This window comes from Anopheles gambiae, chromosome 3, assembly GCF_943734735.2.
Source record: "Anopheles gambiae chromosome 3, idAnoGambNW_F1_1, whole genome shotgun sequence".
NCBI classification, from domain to species: Eukaryota; Metazoa; Arthropoda; class Insecta; order Diptera; family Culicidae; genus Anopheles; species Anopheles gambiae.
The window spans coordinates 71,764,593-71,785,123 of record NC_064602.1 but is presented as its reverse complement, the minus strand read 5'-3'; the positions used below and the strand labels follow the sequence as shown (position 1 = coordinate 71,785,123).

The 20,531-nt window shown below is 42.4% G+C and overlaps 3 protein-coding genes across 4 annotated transcripts; 1 reads left to right on the top strand and 2 right to left on the bottom strand.

Moving 5' to 3' along the window:
• Nucleotides 1-12,343: 12,343 nt before the first annotated feature.
• Nucleotides 12,344-18,344, top strand: LOC1271003 (cytochrome P450 6g1). Of its 2 annotated transcripts, XM_061655910.1 has the most exons (6): nucleotides 12,344-14,107; nucleotides 14,190-14,337; nucleotides 17,029-17,449; nucleotides 17,519-17,625; nucleotides 17,688-17,963; nucleotides 18,034-18,344. In XM_061655910.1, exons 1-6 carry the CDS (start codon nucleotides 13,764-13,766, stop codon nucleotides 18,313-18,315), a joined length of 1,578 nt encoding a protein of 525 aa, XP_061511894.1. In that variant the 5' UTR covers nucleotides 12,344-13,763; the 3' UTR covers nucleotides 18,316-18,344. The 2 variants fall into 2 exon arrangements, with proteins under 2 accessions (XP_061511894.1, XP_061511895.1); XM_061655911.1 differs by lacking the exons at nucleotides 12,344-14,107; nucleotides 14,190-14,337 and adding an exon at nucleotides 16,055-16,940.
• A 6-nt stretch (nucleotides 18,345-18,350) lies between these two features.
• LOC1271005 (probable methyltransferase-like protein 25) lies at nucleotides 18,351-19,951 on the bottom strand. Its single transcript, XM_061655912.1, has 2 exons — nucleotides 19,301-19,951; nucleotides 18,351-19,239 (listed from the first exon to the last, which is right to left on the bottom strand). Exons 1-2 carry the CDS (start codon nucleotides 19,949-19,951, stop codon nucleotides 18,391-18,393), a joined length of 1,500 nt encoding a protein of 499 aa, XP_061511896.1. The 3' UTR covers nucleotides 18,351-18,390.
• Nucleotides 19,533-20,348, bottom strand: LOC133393020 (protein LTO1 homolog). The gene has a single exon (XM_061655914.1). It carries the CDS (start codon nucleotides 20,346-20,348, stop codon nucleotides 19,935-19,937), a length of 414 nt encoding a protein of 137 aa, XP_061511898.1. The 3' UTR covers nucleotides 19,533-19,934.
• Between the last annotated feature and the right edge of the window lie 183 nt (nucleotides 20,349-20,531).

Here is a 20,531-nt window from a genome sequence, read left to right as displayed (position 1 = left end):
AGAGAGAGAGAAACAGAGAGAGAGAGAGAACGAAAGAATAAGAGAGTATGGTTATGGTGAGCTGTAGATTAAAAAAATGGCAATGAAATTTATTTTCATATCATTGTTTTTCTTTTCCCGATCGCGCTCGAAACGGTTTGGATTTAAAGAGGGAAATTCATTTTTGCTGCTTTGCTGCTGCTACTTTCTACCCTCTTCTGTTTGTTTTGCTTTCCACCTGTTGTTTCGTTTTGTTGCCACAGTTGCAATGTTAGCAGCAAACAAATCGATTTAAATCAAACGGAAATGAAAATATTTCGCATGTTTAAAGGGTTGTATGAGATGTCTGTTACTGTTACACACATGTATTTGAATTTGTCCCACAGTTTAGTGGCAGTTACAGAGGCAAAACTCCGTTCAAAATATTTAAAATGCTTTCAATAAATAAAAACAAATTAAAACTTGTGGAAACTCTGTAATCCTGAACAAGGTTAATAGAGCGCTAGATATTCTTGTTGCGGAACAATTACGTGGTTCATGAACTTTGCAAGTTTTCCGGTATCAAAATCAAGCATAACAAATATGTAACACACATTTAAGCTTTGAAATGTTTTGTAATTTTTTATTATTGTAACACGTGCTAGAGATTTTTCGATTATGTTAGACGAATTAGGTAGGGTAAATGTACCAATAGTGGTGCAATTTGTAGTGGAACAAATGTATTTTAATAGATTGAAAGTGTCAGGAAGGTAAATTCATGATTATTTTAACACATAGCAATTGGAATATGTTTTATCTTTGCAATCACAACCACTTTTACCATGAAATACATCAAACTTACGAAAAAATACATATTTTTGGGATTGCTTCGTTGTACCTATCATGGTGGTATGGTTCCTATAGTCGTCGTATTCTGTTCCTAAAGTGGGTGGTAAACAAAGATGCCTCAAAAACAGTGTATCATATCAATCGAACTTAGTTTTGAAGCTGTTTTCGTATGAATAGCAAGGATTACTGTTATAATTTCGATTTCTTACATAATTTGATCGTAAAAAATGAATGAATTCGGTTGATGAAAATATTGACCTGTCGTCAACCCTCATCCGGAAGAAAAAGCTTGACTTGAGGTCGATTTTTCACTCAGCCAGATAAGCGAATTTAGCCTTTGTTTGGTAAATTACTTACAGAAAGCTCATTTCTGCTGCTTATTTTAATGAACACACCACGACATGTCAAAAATATCGTCGAAAAAAAAAGTAAAATGTCATGTTTTTATTGATTTAATAACTAAGATTTCTGTATAATGGATTAAAAGAGGCACTCAAAGGATTGTTAAAATGGTTACAAACAGAACGTTGAATTTTGAATCGCAGGAATAAAGATCGCTTCATTTAAAATCAACTCAACTTTATGTATAGTAATACCATTAGTGGTGCTGTGTGGAACTTTATGTTAGTTATCTGAAGGTGTTGGAGCATACTATTCAAATTGTACATGTACAATTGTGCATGTACAGGCGGTCCCCGAGATACACGGTTAATGGGGACCGAAAACTGTCGCAAAATGCCGCGTATCTTGAATTTCCGCCTAAGTCGAATCGCGTGATTCCCCAAAATTTCACAAATTTTCGTATAATAGTCAAATAATTATTTGATATGATTCTGACCTGCATATAATAGTTTTAACCCTTTTGCAATGATTTTTAATATTCTATCAAAAGGGAACTTATTTGGCAATTTACAATTGATGTGTCAAATCAGTACAATTTGCTCAAAGAATTGTCAAGTTTAGAAAACCGCGTTTCTCCGAATCCGCGTATAAGAGAACTCCGTATACCTCCGTGTATCTCCGTGTACGTGGTTGTGTTTCATAGCGTTCAATAGGAATAGCACTACATTGATTAACTGACATGCAAGACCTAAAATGGATCGTTTCGATGCCAGGCTACTTCCCTGTAGTAACAACCTGTTAAAAACCACCTCTCTCGTAAGCCAGTATAAAGCTAATATGGAATCGAAGCGTTAGTATTCAGAACTATTCGGAATAGAACTACATTACATCGAGAATGACCGCACAAAGCCATTCGTAGGACGGTTCTCGATCTGGTCGAAGCCACCTAGTACATGTACTGTAACCCTGTAAAAGGTTGTGTGCAACGTCTAGAAACGATCGTGAATCATCGAATAATAGATTTTTGTTGCATTAAATATTGTTCAACTGCTTCAAATGGCCTTTGTCTTCCATGAACAATTTAGTTGGCTTAACTGAAATATCAGACGACTCGACTACTATTATTTTTTTTAATGTTGATTAAAAATATCACACACTAGTACGTGATCTTGTCAGCGTAAGAAATGCACTTCCAAGAAGAAGCGTCCAACTCGGCACCAAACAATGTAGCATTTGAAAATTTCACCAAGAATAAGCTACTTTCCTTCAATTCCTGCAAACGCCTGTTTATCATTTCTGTATTTCCTCGTGTGCAAACGTATTTCATGCGTCCAAAAATGCGTCCATCAGCTCGGCTCGCTGCAAACGTTTGATTACCTCCCGAGGCACGGCTACGGTCTGATAAACAGTGATACTCACCACACCAAACCGGTACCAAACCGCGCGCCTGACGCACTTTAGCCACCGATATGCCACTTGTTGCTGTGGGATTAAAACGCACGTTTCGTGTTGGCGTTTTCCAAACCCCACCGCCGGAACACGTGCCAAAACGCGTTTCGGTGTGTTTTATTTGTTTCTCTCCTGAGGGGAGGAAAAGCAACATTAACGCACTGTTTCTGGCCATCATCATGATCATCGGCGTTGCGGGGCAGTGGTTGCATCTTTCCGCGTCAGATTTTGCCCCCGTTTTACCCTTCCGTTGCGTTATGAATGCGTTCGGCAAACGAAAACAAATATCCAAACACTCGGGCTCGGCGCTCCGGCAAACTCTCGGAATCCATTGGCCGAATGCGCATCGAACGGTGACGAGATTCATATCGCACTTCGACGTTGTTGTAGAGGGAAAATAATTGAAATATTTTAAATGGTTTAAATACCTTTTACTATCATTTTGAGCTACGGAAAGTTCATTAGTATTTGAAAGAAATCTTTTCTAAAGTTTCGCTTGGGATAAAACAAATTTATAAATTTTTATGATTTTCAACCCATTTTTTACCTCTAAATTTGACAAAATCATATTAATTCAAAATAACTTCTCCTAAATTTGTATAATTTCTTTTAAAAAATACTCAATTTCAAACGATTGTACACATATTTTAGATACAAATTGGCATTTGAATTGACATACGACCTCTCAAGCTCTATTCATTTATCATTGTTGATCTTTTATTCAGTTCTTTTATTGCTCCTTTCATTCAATCTCCAAAAAACCGGGGATGCTTCGTTGGAAAACAAACACAACCATTTAATCCCCCCAGCTCAGAGAATATCAACATAAAATGATGTTGAAAAAGAACCCCTCGCAAGACCCGAAATCTCCAGTGAACGTAGATCTACAGACAGCCAGAAGGGGATGATCAAGAGGGACAAGTTTTTTGAAATCAACGAAGCATTCGATCCCGTAAAAACCCCGTAACCCCAGACAATGTAAAGGCAGCAGTGCGATACGCGCCGTCGCCCCCAAGTCGTCCAATCGGATGACCGACTGTGTCCAGACTTCCAGACATTAGACAGCCCCATGCAACGTCATCATGAGCTGGTAGGATTACATTTCCGCGATCAAACACACACGCGACTTGAGACGCGCGCGCGCAAGTTGTTTTGTTAACGATCACGCACGCAAGGTAAGCATCTAAATATCACTTAGAACTTCCTCGGAGTGACGTCATTTCTCTAGTGTGAGGGAGTGACTACCTTTTCAAGGGTGCTAAAACACTTCATGCATTGGGTCTGTTGTGCCAAGTTCAATTATCGGGGTTTCATTTGTGTGGCCGGATGTGTTGAGCTCCAAGCTGTTTAAATTATGTCACCTTCAATGCCTATTTGCTAACCCATCTGACTGGTCAATAGGCGACGGCATTTATTGCTCATTATGCAAACAGTGTGTGAAGAAGACGGTTGACCGTGCAACTGTCACCCGGTAATCCTCATAATTAATTCATGACCGAAAGATTTGCTTTTACATGCGCTGTTTGGTCAAATAATTATTTCCTTCACGTACCATTCATAAGACCCAAGTTTCCTGAAGGAAGTTTCTGTGGAATTGGAATTTGAGAAAACATCCTCTCGTCGTCTGTTTTCTAACACAACACACACACACGCGCACTGAGCATACGGTGAGTTAAGGCAAATAGTACATTCCCACCCTTCACAGCCCGTTTCGTGCCTCAAAATCGTCCGAATAGGTGATGAAATTGAAATGATTTCATCATCGGAAGGCATACTACACCATGCCTCCAAACAAAAACCACCAGAAATAGTTGCGCATTTATTTTGTGATGAATGCGTGATGAAACTTCACTTCATCACACTGACAGGGTCCGGCAGCAAATAAACAAAACGGACCACACGAAATTTTGATCGATCCGATTTGATCTGGTGTCTTTCATCATTTTATTGTGATATGGTGTTTTGTTGCAGTACGATGAGGTTTGAGGTGGAATTGCTGTGGTGCAGGAAAAATACAAAGGCTAGCAAAGGAAGCTAGGATTGGGAAAGCATTTCCCAGACAAGTGGAGAGTTTTTTTTATGTTTAATGCTATTTTGACGCCTTTATCATTACTACTATTTTTAAAGACGTTATTCCTAATTTCCTATCACTTGATTTACATTTTTCATATATTTATACATGCTTGTTTTTAGATAACTGTTGAGCCTTTCCTTTAGAATTGCCCTATTATTTTCCATTATTTATTAAATTAATAGATACTGTCTTTTTTATTGTTTGACCCAGTTATAGAGGTAGGTAGATAAAGACGTACACATGAAGAAAAACGTTAAAAATAGGGATATATAAATACAGCCACCATGAAGATGGGCACACCTTATCATACAGCAATTTTTTATTAGAAAAACTGTTGAAACTGTCAAGTTTCTATCACCTGTTTTGTTTTGTCATGAATAAAAAACATGTCTTTTTTGTGCAGTTTTGAAATGTTCGAGTAAGACGTACACCTAATATGGGAAAGATGGACACCATGAAAGATAAGATGGACACCATGAAAGGTAAGATGGACACCTGTAGAAAACGTTAGAAATTGACCCTGTTGGTGTCGAGCGGGGCGGGGGGGAATATTACAATTGGCTTTGAATCAAACTCACCGATTTGCTGGCGGGGGGGGGGGGGGATTCTCGAGATCGACATCTGCCTTAATCCGGTGTCCGGTGAAATTAATATAATATTCTCTTTAAATACGTTGGTCGTTAACTCGTTAATAAAATCAAAGCCATAAGACCATTAATTGAATTGCCTTTTCATAGCTAGTAATGGCTCATTATATCCATATAAAGTACACCTGCACTCATAAACAAGCAAGTTACGAGAGCGAAGAGATCTCGAAGGCACGTAGATGAAGAACAAATGCATTTGTTTACCTTAAAACGGTGCTCGAGCGTCTGTAGGCCAAGCAGAAGGTAACGTGAACGATAACTTAGCATGGTTGTGAGTCCTCTGAATTGGTCGCATTTCAATGCAAGTCTTGTAAACTTCCATTGTATTGCCTCTATTGTGTTAATCATCGTAGTGTAATTCGGGAACCGAAGTACTGAGCAGTACTTCACCCCCGTGCGCACAAGACAAGTAAACAACGACGTAAGACTTAAGACAGGACTTCTTCTTCATTGGCACAACAACCGTTGCCGGTCAAGGCCTGCCTCTAACCACTAGTGAAGGGACCTTGGCTTTCAATGACTTATTGTTACCGTAGCAGGATAGTCAGTCCTAAGTATGGGAACACGGTCTATTCGGGGCTTGAACCCATGACTGGCATGTTGTTAAGTCGTACGAGTTGACGACTGTACCACCAGACCGGCCCATGACTACATTATCGGAATTGTCGAAAGATAAAACCTAGCATCTTATATTTTAACAGTGTTGTCAACGTGTAAACGGAAATTTAAACTAGAGCCCAGTGTAACGCCTAGATCACAAACTTCTTGACGACGATCTAACACACTGCCTATCAACGAATTACGAATTATACTTGATCGTTTTTTCAAGTCTATGAAACGATATAGTAAAAAAGCAAGGGCTAGCTCGATATCATTTTTAGACACCATGTACCAAACACCAAGTATGAGTTTCTTCGTCCATGGGGCCCCTATTGGGCACAAAAGTTCTCAATGAGACTACTGTACACATTGTTGTATATACTGGAATTACCATCCACGGGGGCCCTAAATAGACGGGGCCCCCCGCGGCCGCTCAATCCGCGTACCGTTAAATCCGCCACTGTACTAAACGCCATTTCTTCTTGCCTTCAACTGATTTCTTCGGTACTAATAGTATCGGTGAATTACTTTCCGCATCCACATCCTATTACTTTCCACATCCTGGTACGTACATGCACTTATTCTTAGCCAATTGCAACAAAAGTTCATTCAATTCATTCATTAATTTAGGAATTGTAAGCGCCGCTTGTAATATATCATAGAATGCAGAAGCATTACTTAAATATTGGACACTAACAGTTGATGTTGTTCGAGATTATAGAACAACAAATTAGAACTTCCCTTTTGGAAATTACTCCGCCGCCAGTCTTCCCCAGAATGTTTGAGGGTCTTGTCAATAGGCCTATCCAATTTTTCCACCATACCAACGTTCAACTTTTAGGTCTTTGTAATCCCATAAAATCTCAAATATATTCCTGAACGATGTCATATAAATGCATCTTCTTTTTGTCGATAAAAATTGTCCGAGTCTGTACAAGATATTGGGTTTCGTGAAGAGCCTCATCAATGTCTAGCGAGTAAAAGCATAAGGCAAATGGCTGCTATTTTGACCGGTGCTCCATTTCTCGCAGATTTCGAAGCTTTCTCTTGTTTCTGGATTTTATGTTGTTTAGCTTGTGAATATTACCAATTTTACATATTTTATATGTTATTTTTTGTTCTATCCTTGCAATCTCTATTTTCCTGCCTGGATATTCTTCGTATGCTTTTTTATTTTGGTTCCATTGTCCTACATTTTTTCTATAAAAAAAAGCATCAAAAACTTTCGTTTCACATTTGGTAAAGCATGATTTATCCAAAATAAAGATCATGTTATACGAAACCGTAAATGATTAGTCCAAACAAGATATAGGAACAGATCTTTGTATTGAACAGTTATACAGAAATAAAAAAAGTGAATCAAATCAGAAGTTCAGAACATAAAAAATAAATTAAAATTAGTTCAGCGAACATGATAAACAGTAAAATTAATACATGGGAACGATAAGTAAAATGTTTTGACGATTTTTTAAAAACAAATATTAAAAGCTATAAAACATTCAACCAACGACAATAAATGAAAAGAAGAGGTTTTTTTGATTCACTAGAACTTATTCTATCTGATACAGTTGGCACACTTTTTCGTATCTCTGTGACATGCGTTATGCGATGTGTGTATAAAGAATATGGCTCGAGATCATATATTTGACGAGCAAAGAAGGTAAATATATCAATCTCTAGTAAATATATCAATCCTTCATCAATGATTTAATCTTTTTCGCTTTGTATAGGGTAAATGTACCAATAGTGGTGCAATTTGTGGTGGTACCAACGTGTTTTAATAGATTTAAAGTGTCAGGAAGGACAATTTCTGAATATTTTAACACATAGCAATTGTTACTTACTTACTTACTTATCCGGCGCTACAACCGCTTTGCGGTCTTGGCCTGCCTCAGGAGTGTCCGAAACCGCTCACGGTCTCGCGCCTTCGTCTGCCAGTCCGTTATCCCGGCCTTAATGGCGGACGCCTCCACGCTATCTTGCCACCTCAATTTGGGCCTACCACGTCTCCTCTGTCCTTGTGGACGGCCTAAAAAGACTTTACGGGCTGGGTCGTCCGTTTCCATGCGTACAACATGGCCAGCCCACCGGAGCCTGGCGAGCTTAATACGCTGTACGACAGTGAGGTCGCCGTACATCTCGTATAGCTCGTCATTATAGCAATAGCAATTGTAATATGTTTTATCTTCGCAATCACAACCATTTTTACCATGAAATACATCAAACTTACGAAAAAATACATATTTTTGTGACTGCTTCGTTGTACCTATAATGGTGGTATGGTTCCTATAGTCGTCTTATTGTGTTCCTATAGTGGTGGTAAACAAAGATGCCTCAAAAACAGTGTATCATATCAATCGAACTTAGTTTTGAAGCTGTTTTCGTATGAATAGCAAGGATTACTGTTATAATTTCGATTTCTTACATAATTTGATCGTAAAAAATGAATGAATTCGGTTGATGAAACTATTGACTAAAGTACTGCATCACACCTGTCGTCAACCTACACCCGGAAGAGTGTGCTTGATTTGAAGTCAATTTTTCATTCAGCCATATAAGCGAATTTTGGCCTGTCTATGGTAAATTACCTACATAAAACTCGTTTCTGTTGCTTATTTTAGTGAAAACAGTACGACATGTCGAAAATATGCTCGAAAAAATCTAAAACGACCTGTTTTTATTGATTTTATAACTATAACCACTATAGGAACATGCCTGTTTTGTGTACCTATAATGGCACTATGGTAAAAAAAAACACTTAAAAATGCATAAATATGATCAAAAGGCAAATAATTTTAGTAAAACAATAATATTTCATAACAGTTATGTTGAAAAACTAGTAATTGCGTGGTTAAGTGGTCATTTAAAACGTTAACAGAAATATGAGTTTCGTTATGAAATCCTAAGGATTTTGGAAAAATGTTGACACATTTCACAAAATAATGGATTTTTCGGTCACTAAGTAAAGGAATAAGGCCGGTCTCGTAGTACAGTCGTCAACTCGGACGACTTAACAACATGCCCGTCATGGGTTCAATCCCCAAACAGACCGTGCCGCCATACGTAGGATTGACTATTCTGCTATGGGGGGGAATCAATTAGTCACTGAAAGCCAAGCCCACAAGTGGGTACAGGCAGGCCTTGACCGACATCGGTTGTTGAGCCAGAGAAAAAAAAAAAAGTAAAGGAATGGCCCCATTTTACTTTTAAACCCTTTGTAAAAGGCTAAAGAACATTTCACACTAACGTAAATAACTTAATTACTTTTAATTTGCCGTATGAACCGCATTTTAGTGCAATACCACCACTATTGGTACTACCACCACTATAGGTACATTTACCCTACTGCCCATTGGCTCTTGTTTATCCTTAAGTGCAACCCGTTTCGTTCTTACAAACAATTCCAAAGTAGTTGATATTTACTGCGGCAAATCATTCACTGTCGTCAACACACATATCTAGCCTATGGGACACCATTCCCTCCCAAAAAACACATTCAATCTCCCCCCAAGTCACGGTGACATCACATCCGAGCTGTACCACAGGAAGCAAAAATATTGCCCTAGGAATAGTACACGAGGCAAGGAGGAGAAAAAAAACCCAAAATCTATAAGAAAAACCTCGATATTATAAACGATGAGATCAGCTACCTTTCGCTCTCGGGGAAGCATCAAGATGTTCTCGCCGTTTCTTCTCTGACTCGTTTTTGTGCCAAAAAACCATGTCAAATACCGCCAACACACACACACACAAATTCGGTCCATGGAATGGCCGTCACCGGTGGCAATGCTCTCAAAATAAAAATTCATCCCTCGCACACTATCTACACACTATTAGCAGCCCTCCATTAGCAGCAGTTTCCCTCGGCTCGAGGACTTAGCAGAGCGCGAGGCCGTACAGATTTTGCTTCCCGCGCTCAATGTCAAAGTCAATGTGCGGCGCTCGCCCTCGGCAACCGGCAACACGTGTGGCGCGTGAAGCCTTTTATCGGGAAAATCTCGGGAAGTCGCCCCAAAAAGTGAACAGAGTGCGGCATGTGCTGTTTTGGGGCGGCACTACTACTAGCTCCTGGCACTACCGCAGCGCTTTGAATGTGTTCATTTTTAGAACTCCACCAGCTGTACTGCCGCCGATGACGTGATCGATAAAAGTGAACTCCAAAAACAAGCGCCAATGGATGTGAAACCTTGCAGATCATATAGTTTAGTAAACTGTATGACAAATAATGTTTAGATAAGGGAGTCTCGCTCCGCTTGCGTCACTAGTTTAATGCTCTGTTATTCTACAACACATGGTACCCGCAAACCCGGTTGGTTTTCACGCGTCCTTCACAATTGTGTGATTTAACCAAACAGCGATGTCAAATACTGACCCGCTAGTCCATCATTTACTAATTTCTGATGTCTTGTTTTTAACCCCGCATCCTTGAAAACATAACTAAACATTCTTCACCGTTAGTGCTTAATATTCCACAACTCCCTTTTAATTTCCAACTGTCACGCGTGCACAACAGGCAACGTCCGAACGTCTCATAAACACTAAACAATCTGTTGGTAACGCTGCAGACGTTTCGCTTCACGCGCTCATAACATGTGGAAAAATGAACCATAAATTTGCCACCAAGAATGTGTGATCGTGTGCGATCTTCCCGTACCGAAGACACACCGATCGGTGGGTGAAGGAAGAGGAGGAGGCAGAGGAGGAAGTCAGTAGAAAATCATTTTCTACCTCAACATCATTGGCATTCCTGCGATATGACGTGCTGAAAGTTATAGCGTCAATAAACACTCATTCGCCCGAACGTTGCGTTTCTCTTTTTGTTCGAACCATTCGCCGGTAGCATAAATACTAATCCGTATCAGTTAGTAAAGGACCGGGGTTTTAATATTTTTTAAAAAGGTTATCTTAAAGGTTCACTTTCGCTTGGGGTGGTTAGAGATTGAGCATTAAGCACACGTATGATCCATTTGGGTAGAATTAATGCAATTAAAATAGGTACAGTACGGTGCGGCTGAAGCTCAGAGGTGTCAAACTCAAAAGAACAACTAACAATATTACATTTTTATATTGATAAAGATTTGTCTTATGAAATAATTTTAACAGTAGTTAAGTATTCTTTCATTGCGAATGATCAGCAAATGGTGAAAAATGGCAAAAATTAGAATGATCCAATTCCAAAATGATAAATACAAAAGCTTTTAAAACGTGATCGTGCGTTAGATGAGATCGCCGGATCAGTTATAGTTTCTACAAAGTAATTATAATTTCTATGAAAGAAGGCGAGGATAGGGTAACTTTTATAATATTCTAACAGGTAATAAAGATGATTATAATCGAAATGAGTTCTAAGGAAGGGGTTTTGTCAGATCACTTTCAAATACTTTTTGTTACCGAATTGCATGGTGCCCAACTTATAAGGATTTTTAAATTTGACATCTTATTGAGCAAATTACAATGAATTGCATCACCAAATGCCAAATCAATTGTCTTTGTTGGAAAATATTTAAAACTATAGAAAATGGATTATTGTTGATTTTTTTTTTGTCTCAGTATAAATCCTAGTTTATTCGATACAAGGTTTAACAGCCCAACTGACGACATGGTCATGACAATTGTGTCCTAGAATAGACAGCACAGCACCATGGTGTAGTGTACGTGACATGCTACACTGCGAGAAATTTAAATAGCTCCAGCATGTTTTTTTTAAATAATTGTGGATTTAGAGGCAGAATTTGTAAACATTTTTAATTATCCTGCCAACTCAAGTATCTGTTTAAAACGTTGTCGAACTATCCTCACGGTCGTAATATACCTCTACCATATACTTCTTTGCATTATACCTTATTTTCGTACTCCAGATGCTGCAAGTAGACCCATACTGGCCGTGTAACGAAATAAATAATGTCCATCTTTCTTATTTTTGAATAACTTCACTTAATAATATTCACTTAATAATTCACTTTAATAAACGAAACCGAATCATAACCTCAACGAAATCCTGCAAAAAAAGAACAGAAAGCTATTTTCGCGGTGATGCTATTCTTATTTTGGACCTATTTTGCGGAAAATTTCTGATCTGATCGGAAAAATAGAAACAAATCACATTGAAATATTGAAGAAATGTGCTTGAAAGGAGTAAAAGATTCTTTTAACATTCTGAACAAAGAAAATCTTTCTCGATATGGTAAATTCAGAATTATTGCTAAATAACAAGGTGGTGCTATTTGAATTTCGGGTTGTATACGATGGCTATTTCAAGAGACGATTGTTATATTGATTTGAGTAGTTGTTTGTTTTGCTGGTAAACCCTGTAAAAATGTGTTGTAAAGAATCGTATCACTAAAAGCTTATCATGCATTCTTTAGCATTTATTAAAGTCATTTGATTAAATAAAACACAATAAAACCCAAACACAAACATTATGCCCAGCACACGGCAAGACTGACTATCTTGCAATAGGTTAAGCGGATATTTACAGCGAAAGATAACCAACCCCATTGGTGGCTTGCGGCAAGCCTGATATCTTGCATCTGATAATTAAATAAAAATAGCATTCGGTTTAATTAGCTGAACCGCCTGTGTTTGACAACTCTGAACATATTAACAAATTTGTATGTGAAATGATTAAATTTCAATGTATAAAAGATTTAGACAGTAAAGTATGAACTGTGGAATATAATATATAAAAGTGCACTTACAAAAATATCTAACACATAGAAAATTAGGGTATAGCGAGAATAACATCAAGAGACACCGTCAAAACCAAAAAACTAAAATACATGAAACAAATCCTAATCAACAGGCCTTATCAATTCCCCGGTCTCTCTACCTACGCCACTAAACATTACATCATACCATCAATTAGCCTTCGGAACTGACCCTCGTCATCATTCCGACTCGAGACTCGGACACTGAACATTGTGTCCCCTGTGTCCAACGCACCACATCCAATCCAAAAGCCGGCGATATTCATTCATCAAAAAGCAATCGCAAAGCAGAGAGCAAACACCCGTCCCATCTACGCATGCTTATAAATATGCGTATGCTTGAAAAGCAGAAATTTAATCTGCTCACATACTGCTGAACTCCCACCACCACTATCACATGCTCGACCAGGGCGAAGCCGGACAAGTGCGTCGCGCACTATAATCGTTCATAAAAGAAACGAACCTCCCTGGAGCGATAGGAAGCCGCGTCAGAGGCAGCTAACTCTGCTCATGACGCAGTATTATTTTGTAATTAAAAGAATAGGAAAAAAAAGAAATTAAACAAAACTCTCGAAACGTTCCACGTGACAGTTAAGTATGATCTCACATTGCTCAGGTGTCCACGTGACAATTAAGTATCATCTCACATTGCTCAGATTACCTACCCCTCCCAAGTTGAGAACACTCCGGGGACATGCTCTCAAGTTAGCAATACCGTTTCTCTGCCGGCTGAAAACGCAGAACGCACACTCATCCAGCTTTGCAAACGTATTGCCTGTCGACCTGGTTTTGAGCGCGCGTTGCGAACTTCCAGCAGCGACGCTGCACGTTAGTACCAACCGCGCACTAAACCGTGATAGAGGTCGTACACTGGTGCGCTAACGCAGCACACAGTAGCACACGCGTCTGTGTCTCACATCTCCGGTTGACACATTTACCGTGTCCGGAGGAGGAAAATCAGTGCCCACAGAAACAATCGATTCCAACTCTAAACCCACTGGCCGGTAGCGAACTCCAGCGAACCGTGAACGTTCTACAGTTTGTGTCTGGGACACCTTACCTGGGACACGGTGTACATTACAGAGCCGCGCGCGTTTAACAGGTCTCAGACAGGGCCAAAAAGGTGTCTTTTCAACCATGATCTACCCAACCGTGGACGCCTTCCAGAGCTATCTCTGGCTGGTGCTGGTTTGTGTGGTGCTATATTTGGTCTGGTTTCTCGCTACAACCGGCACACGCTACTGGCAGTGTGTCCCACGGGTGCCGCACATCAAGGGCCGCCCGCTGGTGGGCAACTTCCTCGACGCGTTACTGATGCGAAAATCCGTGTTCGATCTAATGGACGAGCTGTACGTGGACGAGCGGGTACGGGACAGTGCACTGTTTGGCATCAGCAAGCTGCTCACGCCCACCCTCGTGCTGCGCGATCCGGAGCTGATCAAGCAGATACTAATTAAAGATGCAGCGTTCTTTTGCAATCGGTAAGGGTGCCACGAAAGGGTGGCAGGGAAGTGCGCGTGCATGGTTTAATTGTTTCGATTATCTCTCGCGGCGTATTTGCAGCTCCATGTCCACCGATCAACATGGCGATCCGATCGGGTACTACAACTTGCTGATGATTAAAAATCCACCCTGGAAGCAGCTCCGGTCTTACCTAACGCCGTCACTTAGCCTGAGCAAAATCAAACAGATGTACCCGTTGCTCGATCAGGTAAGCTCATTAGCATGTGTGAGAGTCTTTGTTTGGGACTGGGGTTTTTAAATATTGGTATTGGTATAAACGTTACATTCTCTTTTATAGTGCTCAATTTTTGTTTAAATAATGACGAATTCATTATATAAAGCACTGTATTACAACTCGAATGGATGCTAAATACTAAAACAAATAGTAGAACGCTGCGCAGTACCTAATTGATCAGAGAATTGCATGCAGCGGCTATACAATATAATTAATGAGTGCCATGACCATGACCTTGTATGTCCTATCTTGAATCATTTCGCTGATTGAATCATTTCAGCGATCATGACTGTTGCTTTTACCAGAGGCATATTCTAAATAACGAAAAACTAACATAGCAGAAGATGTGATATCAACTGCGGCTCTATGGACAATTGGTCGAATGTCGGTAGTACATTAAACTTGGTCGTGTGTACCTACACAAATTGCACATTGTAGGCATGACTGATTGCGGGCACAACATTAAAATGGGTACCGACGACGTAATGATGCTTACTTTTTGTGTTCTCTCGCGTAGCCACAACAATTGAATAATTAAGATTATCCTTCAAGAGATCAGCTTTTTGAAGGTCACTAATGTCTCTAATGGAGATCACACAGGACTTTAAATATGAAGCTAATGCTTAGCATGAATTAGCAGTCTACTTGAACAGCGCTCGACCCAATAACTGGTAGGATCTTCAGTTCTAGCACCGATATAAGTTTGCGATAAGTTTCAGCATTTGCGTAGAATTGATATCAGCATCATGACCGAGATGAAATCAAGATAACCTCCAGCACCGCGATATGATTAGTATTAGTTCCAGGATAAATCGGGATAAATTCCAGAGCAATAATCAATTCGGAATCATATTCAATACATTAAAATGTTTGAAATCATCTCCATGGCCATGGCATAAGTTTTGTATCTGAGGTTCCCAGGATCATGATCAGGATCAGGTTTTAATGCAATCGGAATGTGTTACAGGACTAGCACTATCAGGATCAATTCCAGGATAGTTATGGATCAGTTCCATGTACAATTCGGAATAGGGCACAGGATGGCAAGTCGATTCGGATTGTTCAGGTCAGATTGGTTATTAAAAGACCCCGGATCAGTTCCACGACCGGCATAGGTATTGGAACAATTCTAGAATCGGGAGAGACTTGGAGTCAGTCGTGGTCAATTCGAGATTCGGGATGAGTTCAGGATAGCTTTCATATGATCTTCTGGAGTAGCACGACAGTTCAAAAGAAGTTCCAAAATATTTCAAGACATTTTCCGGGACAGTAATCGGAACTGATTTCAATTTAAGAACATTTAACGATTCTAGAGCAGTTTCACAACTGGAATAGATCTTGTATCAGTTCCAGAATAGGAAAAAACGTGTAAAGAGTAATCCTGTAACCTATTCAAACAAACGAGTGTGGGTTATTACCGTTTAAAACTACGCTGATTAGTTCTTCAAGACTCATATATCCCAAACTGCTTGCTCTCTTATCGATTTTTACTTGGGCGATCATGTATTTGATGCTTGCATGCTTCCAAAAATATAAAACTCAGTCTCCATTCAGCTCAACATAAATTGCGTGCCTCTATCAACTATTGTCCCATGCTTTAATTACTACTTCCTGAACGATTATAATCGACCTTCTCTCCTCAAAAATATATCATGACTCAAATCTCGCACCCGCAAGCGCGCAAAGTTCAACTCCCGTTTTTTCCACCCCAAAAACCGTTCAATTGCACACAAACAAGGTGAATCCGGTCAGGTCGTCAGCGGTGGATTAGATTAGAATGATAAGCAATCGTATTGGTCCGCGAGGCAAGATAGCGGCCACGTGTGCTCGAATGCATTTAAGATTTTGGAACAGTTCAACCGTTTTCTATTGATAGTAGACCCAATTAAGGGCTCACTGTTGGCATGCATCCTTCCATGCGACTCAACAAACACAATGGCTGGTGGCCGAATTTTGAGCGTTATCAGTGAACCAATCGGTCCGCTGTGTACGCACAAGAAATAATCACTTTCCTGTTGCATTATTGTATCGTTGGATTATTTTAGCGCGTGCACGCTGTCTCTTGGCTGCCGTAGTCAGTATTTATCAGTATCCCGTAGCAGGCAGCAATCATGTCGCTCGAAGTGGTTGATCTTTTGTACACGGTAGCCCTGCTGCTGCTCCTTTACCTCGGCTGGCGCAAGCAAACCTACTGGACTCGGGCCGGCGTACCGTACATACCGGAGATTCCCATCATCGGCAACTTTGCCACGATCTTCCTGCAGCGCCACTCGAGTTTTGAGTACATCGAGCACATCTACCACCATGCCCGAACGCGTTCGAGTGACTTTTTCGGCGTTAACATCTTCACCCGGCCTGCGCTGGTGCTGCGTAGCCCCGAGCTTATTAAGCGGCTCACGTGTACCGATGCGCAGCGCTTCATTAATCGGCAGATGTGTACCGATCCGTTTCACGACACGATCGGGTACTTCAATCTGATCATGATCCGCGAGCCGCTGTGGAAGCAGCTGCGCGGCTTTCTGTCGCCCTCCGTCACCAGCGCCAAGCTGAAGCGAATGCAGCCCCTTATTGAGCAGGTGTTTTCACACAGAAATTCTTGCCCCTTTTGTCTCTACCTCAAGTGCTTATCGCGAGAAGCTAATTGTGTTGGTCACTACTTTCCAGGTCGGTGCAGACATGATGGCGTCACTCGACGCCCTACCCGTACTGCGACCCAATGTGCGCGAGACGGAGTTTAAGGAGCTTTGCGCCCGGTTCACCACCGACGTGATCGCGAGCACGTTCTTCGGCATGCAGGCCAACTGTCTGAAGGATGAGCAGTCCGAGTTCCGGTACTATGGGCGGAAGATCTTCGACTACGGACCGGGGCGCGGCCTGACGATGGCATCGTTCTTCTTTCTGCCCGAGCTGGTGCCTTATTTGCGGCTGAAGCTTTTCCCCCGCGACACGGAAGCATTTCTTAAGGCGATTATCGAGCAGGAGATCGCACGGCGCGAGCAGACCGGCGAAAGTCGGGGCGATTTTATCGACTCAATGATTGCGCTGAAAAACAATAATGCCACGCTCGGTGTGAAGGAGAAGATACGTAAGTTGAGGGAGCGCCTTAAAGTCCCTTAAAATGTGATTACAAGAGTCTGGATCTCCTATTTTGCAGCAATCAAAGGAGACATACTTGTGGCACAAGCTGCCACCTTCTATATGGCCAGCTTCGAAACGACCTCCTCGGTGCTATCGTTCGCCCTCTACGAGCTGACGAAAAATGTAAGTAAATGAAACATGTTTGAAATTATTTTTAAATAATTTCTAATTCAACGTAATTATAGCCACACGTCCAAGAAAGGTTGCGCGAAGAGATACGCGAAATTATTGGAAAATATGGACGCGAAATTCCGTACGAAGCGTACGCGAACGAGATGCCGTACCTCGGTATGGTCATCTCGGAAACGAACCGTCTCTATCCGGTGCTTGCCTTCATCGAGCGACAGTGTACCCTGCCGGAGGGAAGCACCGGGTACAAGCTGGAACCGTTGCACGATTACGTTATCCCTAACGGTATGCCCATTATGATTCCAATTTATGCCATCCATCGTGATCCAAAGGTAACCAAAAAAAACTATGAAAATAATATACCAATTCTCTAGTAACTTCCGGATGCTTTTCTCGCATTAGTATTTCCCCAACCCGACCGTGTTCGATCCGGAGCGCTTTGCGAAGGAAAACCTGGACCAGATACAGCCCTGCACCTACATGCCGTTCGGCGTTGGACCACGCACCTGTCTGGGGTCACATTTTGGGACGTTGCAGATCAAAATAGCCCTGCTAAAGCTGCTCTCCCAGTATCGCATCGAGCGTTCGCCCTCCACGCCCGAGGTGCTAACTTACCGCAAGAACGCGTTCACGCTCAACTCCAACGAAGGGCTGTACGAGGCGCTGGTTGAGGATGCGATGTGAAATATATACAACAACCGGACCAACACAAACAGTAATTTTCGGCGTGGTTTTTGCGATGCCACTCGGAAGCGGTTTCTATTTTAAAGCTATTAACGCGTAGCACCGTGGTGACACGACCGGTTCGAACAGTTGCACCAGAAAGCTGCGGTCGTGTCCGCACTCCCGCAGATAGAGCAGCCGATCGAGCAGGATGAGCGTCTCCACGACCGGCGCAAACTGTTGCCTTATCAGATAGAACACTTTCAGCTGCTCCAGCTCGGCGCTAAAGCGCTCCTCCAGCTCCTGTAGGCTGTCGTCCGTAATCGTTACTCGCTGCTCCAGCCCTAACCTCCGTACGGATCGGCGCACATAGTCCACAAACCCGTCGCACTTGAGCCGCCCGACTTGGTGGGATTTTTTCTCGCCACACTCTAGCAACACCACCTGCAGCAGGGCCCGATAGCCAAGCTTATCGCTTGGGTTCTCCCTATTGGTGCAGGCACGTTCAATCGATTCCGCCGCCAAATTGCGCGCATTGCGTCCGAGGTGAAAGCTCTTCCCCTGCAGGTATTTGCTCATGGGAAACCCGTACCCCGGGTTGTCGGACACTTTCGTCGGATTGTAGAACTCGTCCACCACGAACTGCTCCTGCATCAGATGGTAACAGCAGCCAACGTTGCAGATTCCCTTGATGGTGGGATTTTCGTGAAACAGGCGCAGGCAATTCGGGCCAAGGTTGCCGCACGTGTGCAAACCGCACAGACAGAAGGTGCTGTGATGGCCGCCGGGGAAGTATTCTTGGGCCAGCTTGATCAGGTTGGTGTTGAAATCAATCAGCTGCGTTGCCGTGCGGTACAGCGTGTCCAGTGAGCCCCGCTGCAGCAGGTTGGTAAAATGCTCATCCTCTTCGAGGTTCGATTTTTGGACGGCTTTTGGTATTTTGGTCTGAAGAAACAGAAGAACATAAGTTAATTTTGTCTTTCCTTGACCAATCTTTCATCCTTACCTTGAGTCGCTCTCGGCGCTTTTCCGCATTGCTCGTGTTTTCTTCGTTACAATCCACTCCAAGCACCTTGATGCCGTGCTCCAGTGCAATCCGCGAGGAAAGATATCCCTTCCCATCGCCCGCGTCAATCACCAAAATGTCCTCCAGGCTCGTGTCCGGTTGGGTCGCTGACATACCGTTGCAAAGGGACGCCACGACGGCCGCCGCTACCTCCACCTCGTGACACTTCTTCACGTTCATCAGTTCCGTCATTTTCAGCCGCGTTTCTCTCCGACAGTCCGACAGCGCATCCATAAACTCGTCCAGCGTGAGGGCCGTTCCCCGAGCTTCCGCTCCTCCGAGACGGAAATGGCGTGTGTTTTTGATAAATTCCCGCACCGCCGGAAAGCAACCACCATCACGCTCCTCCCCGTCAAACGATGGCGTAAACTGGCCCCAAAATATATCCTTTGCCTGCAAGTAATCGGACACGGTGCGCAGTTCGCACTGCATCGCCACCGGCACGAACCGCTTCCAGTGCTGCTCGGTCAGATAGTCCACCATGTGGCAGTTCACGAACGGGAGGTTGGGCTGCAGAAAGCGCACGATCGTGTCCACCTGCTGCCTGATACGCTCCATCTTCGCCAGCGACGGGTTAAAACGAAAGCGCATTCGTTTGCGTGTACTTGTAGGGCAGCTTCAGCAGTGCGCAGAGCCGCCGGTACGTGTTGCGGATGCGCTGCAAATCGTGCAGCAAATCAACGGCCGGATCGTTCTCGCGGGGATACTTTCCCAGCGCCGCCAGCAGCTCCTGTACCAGCGCGTGTGCCTTTTCGTTCGCTGCCGTCTCCGACTGGGAGGCAATCTCCGTCACGATTGTGTGATAAAAGCCGATTTCTCGTCCAATTTCCGAACCCTTCTTGTGGCCGTAATCTTCCGCCTCCTGTACGGACCGTTCCTGCCGCCCGTCCGCTAGCCCGTGGTGAAAGTGTTCCTCGATGATGCGCTCCTCGGTGAGAAAAATGTCCTCAAACACATCGTTTATATCACCGTTCTCTTCGCTCGTCATAGTTTTGTGCACGAAAGCCGCTGTAATCACTTGGAAAAACTGCCGGACTGCATGGTGGCAGCGGAAAAGAAAAACGTAAACAAAACAACGACACGCCGGTCAGCTGTCAAACTGAGTTGGATAGTGGTCGCTTGTCGCTCAGGGCGCAGACATAAAATTTACTTCTAAAATAAAGCATTTTTC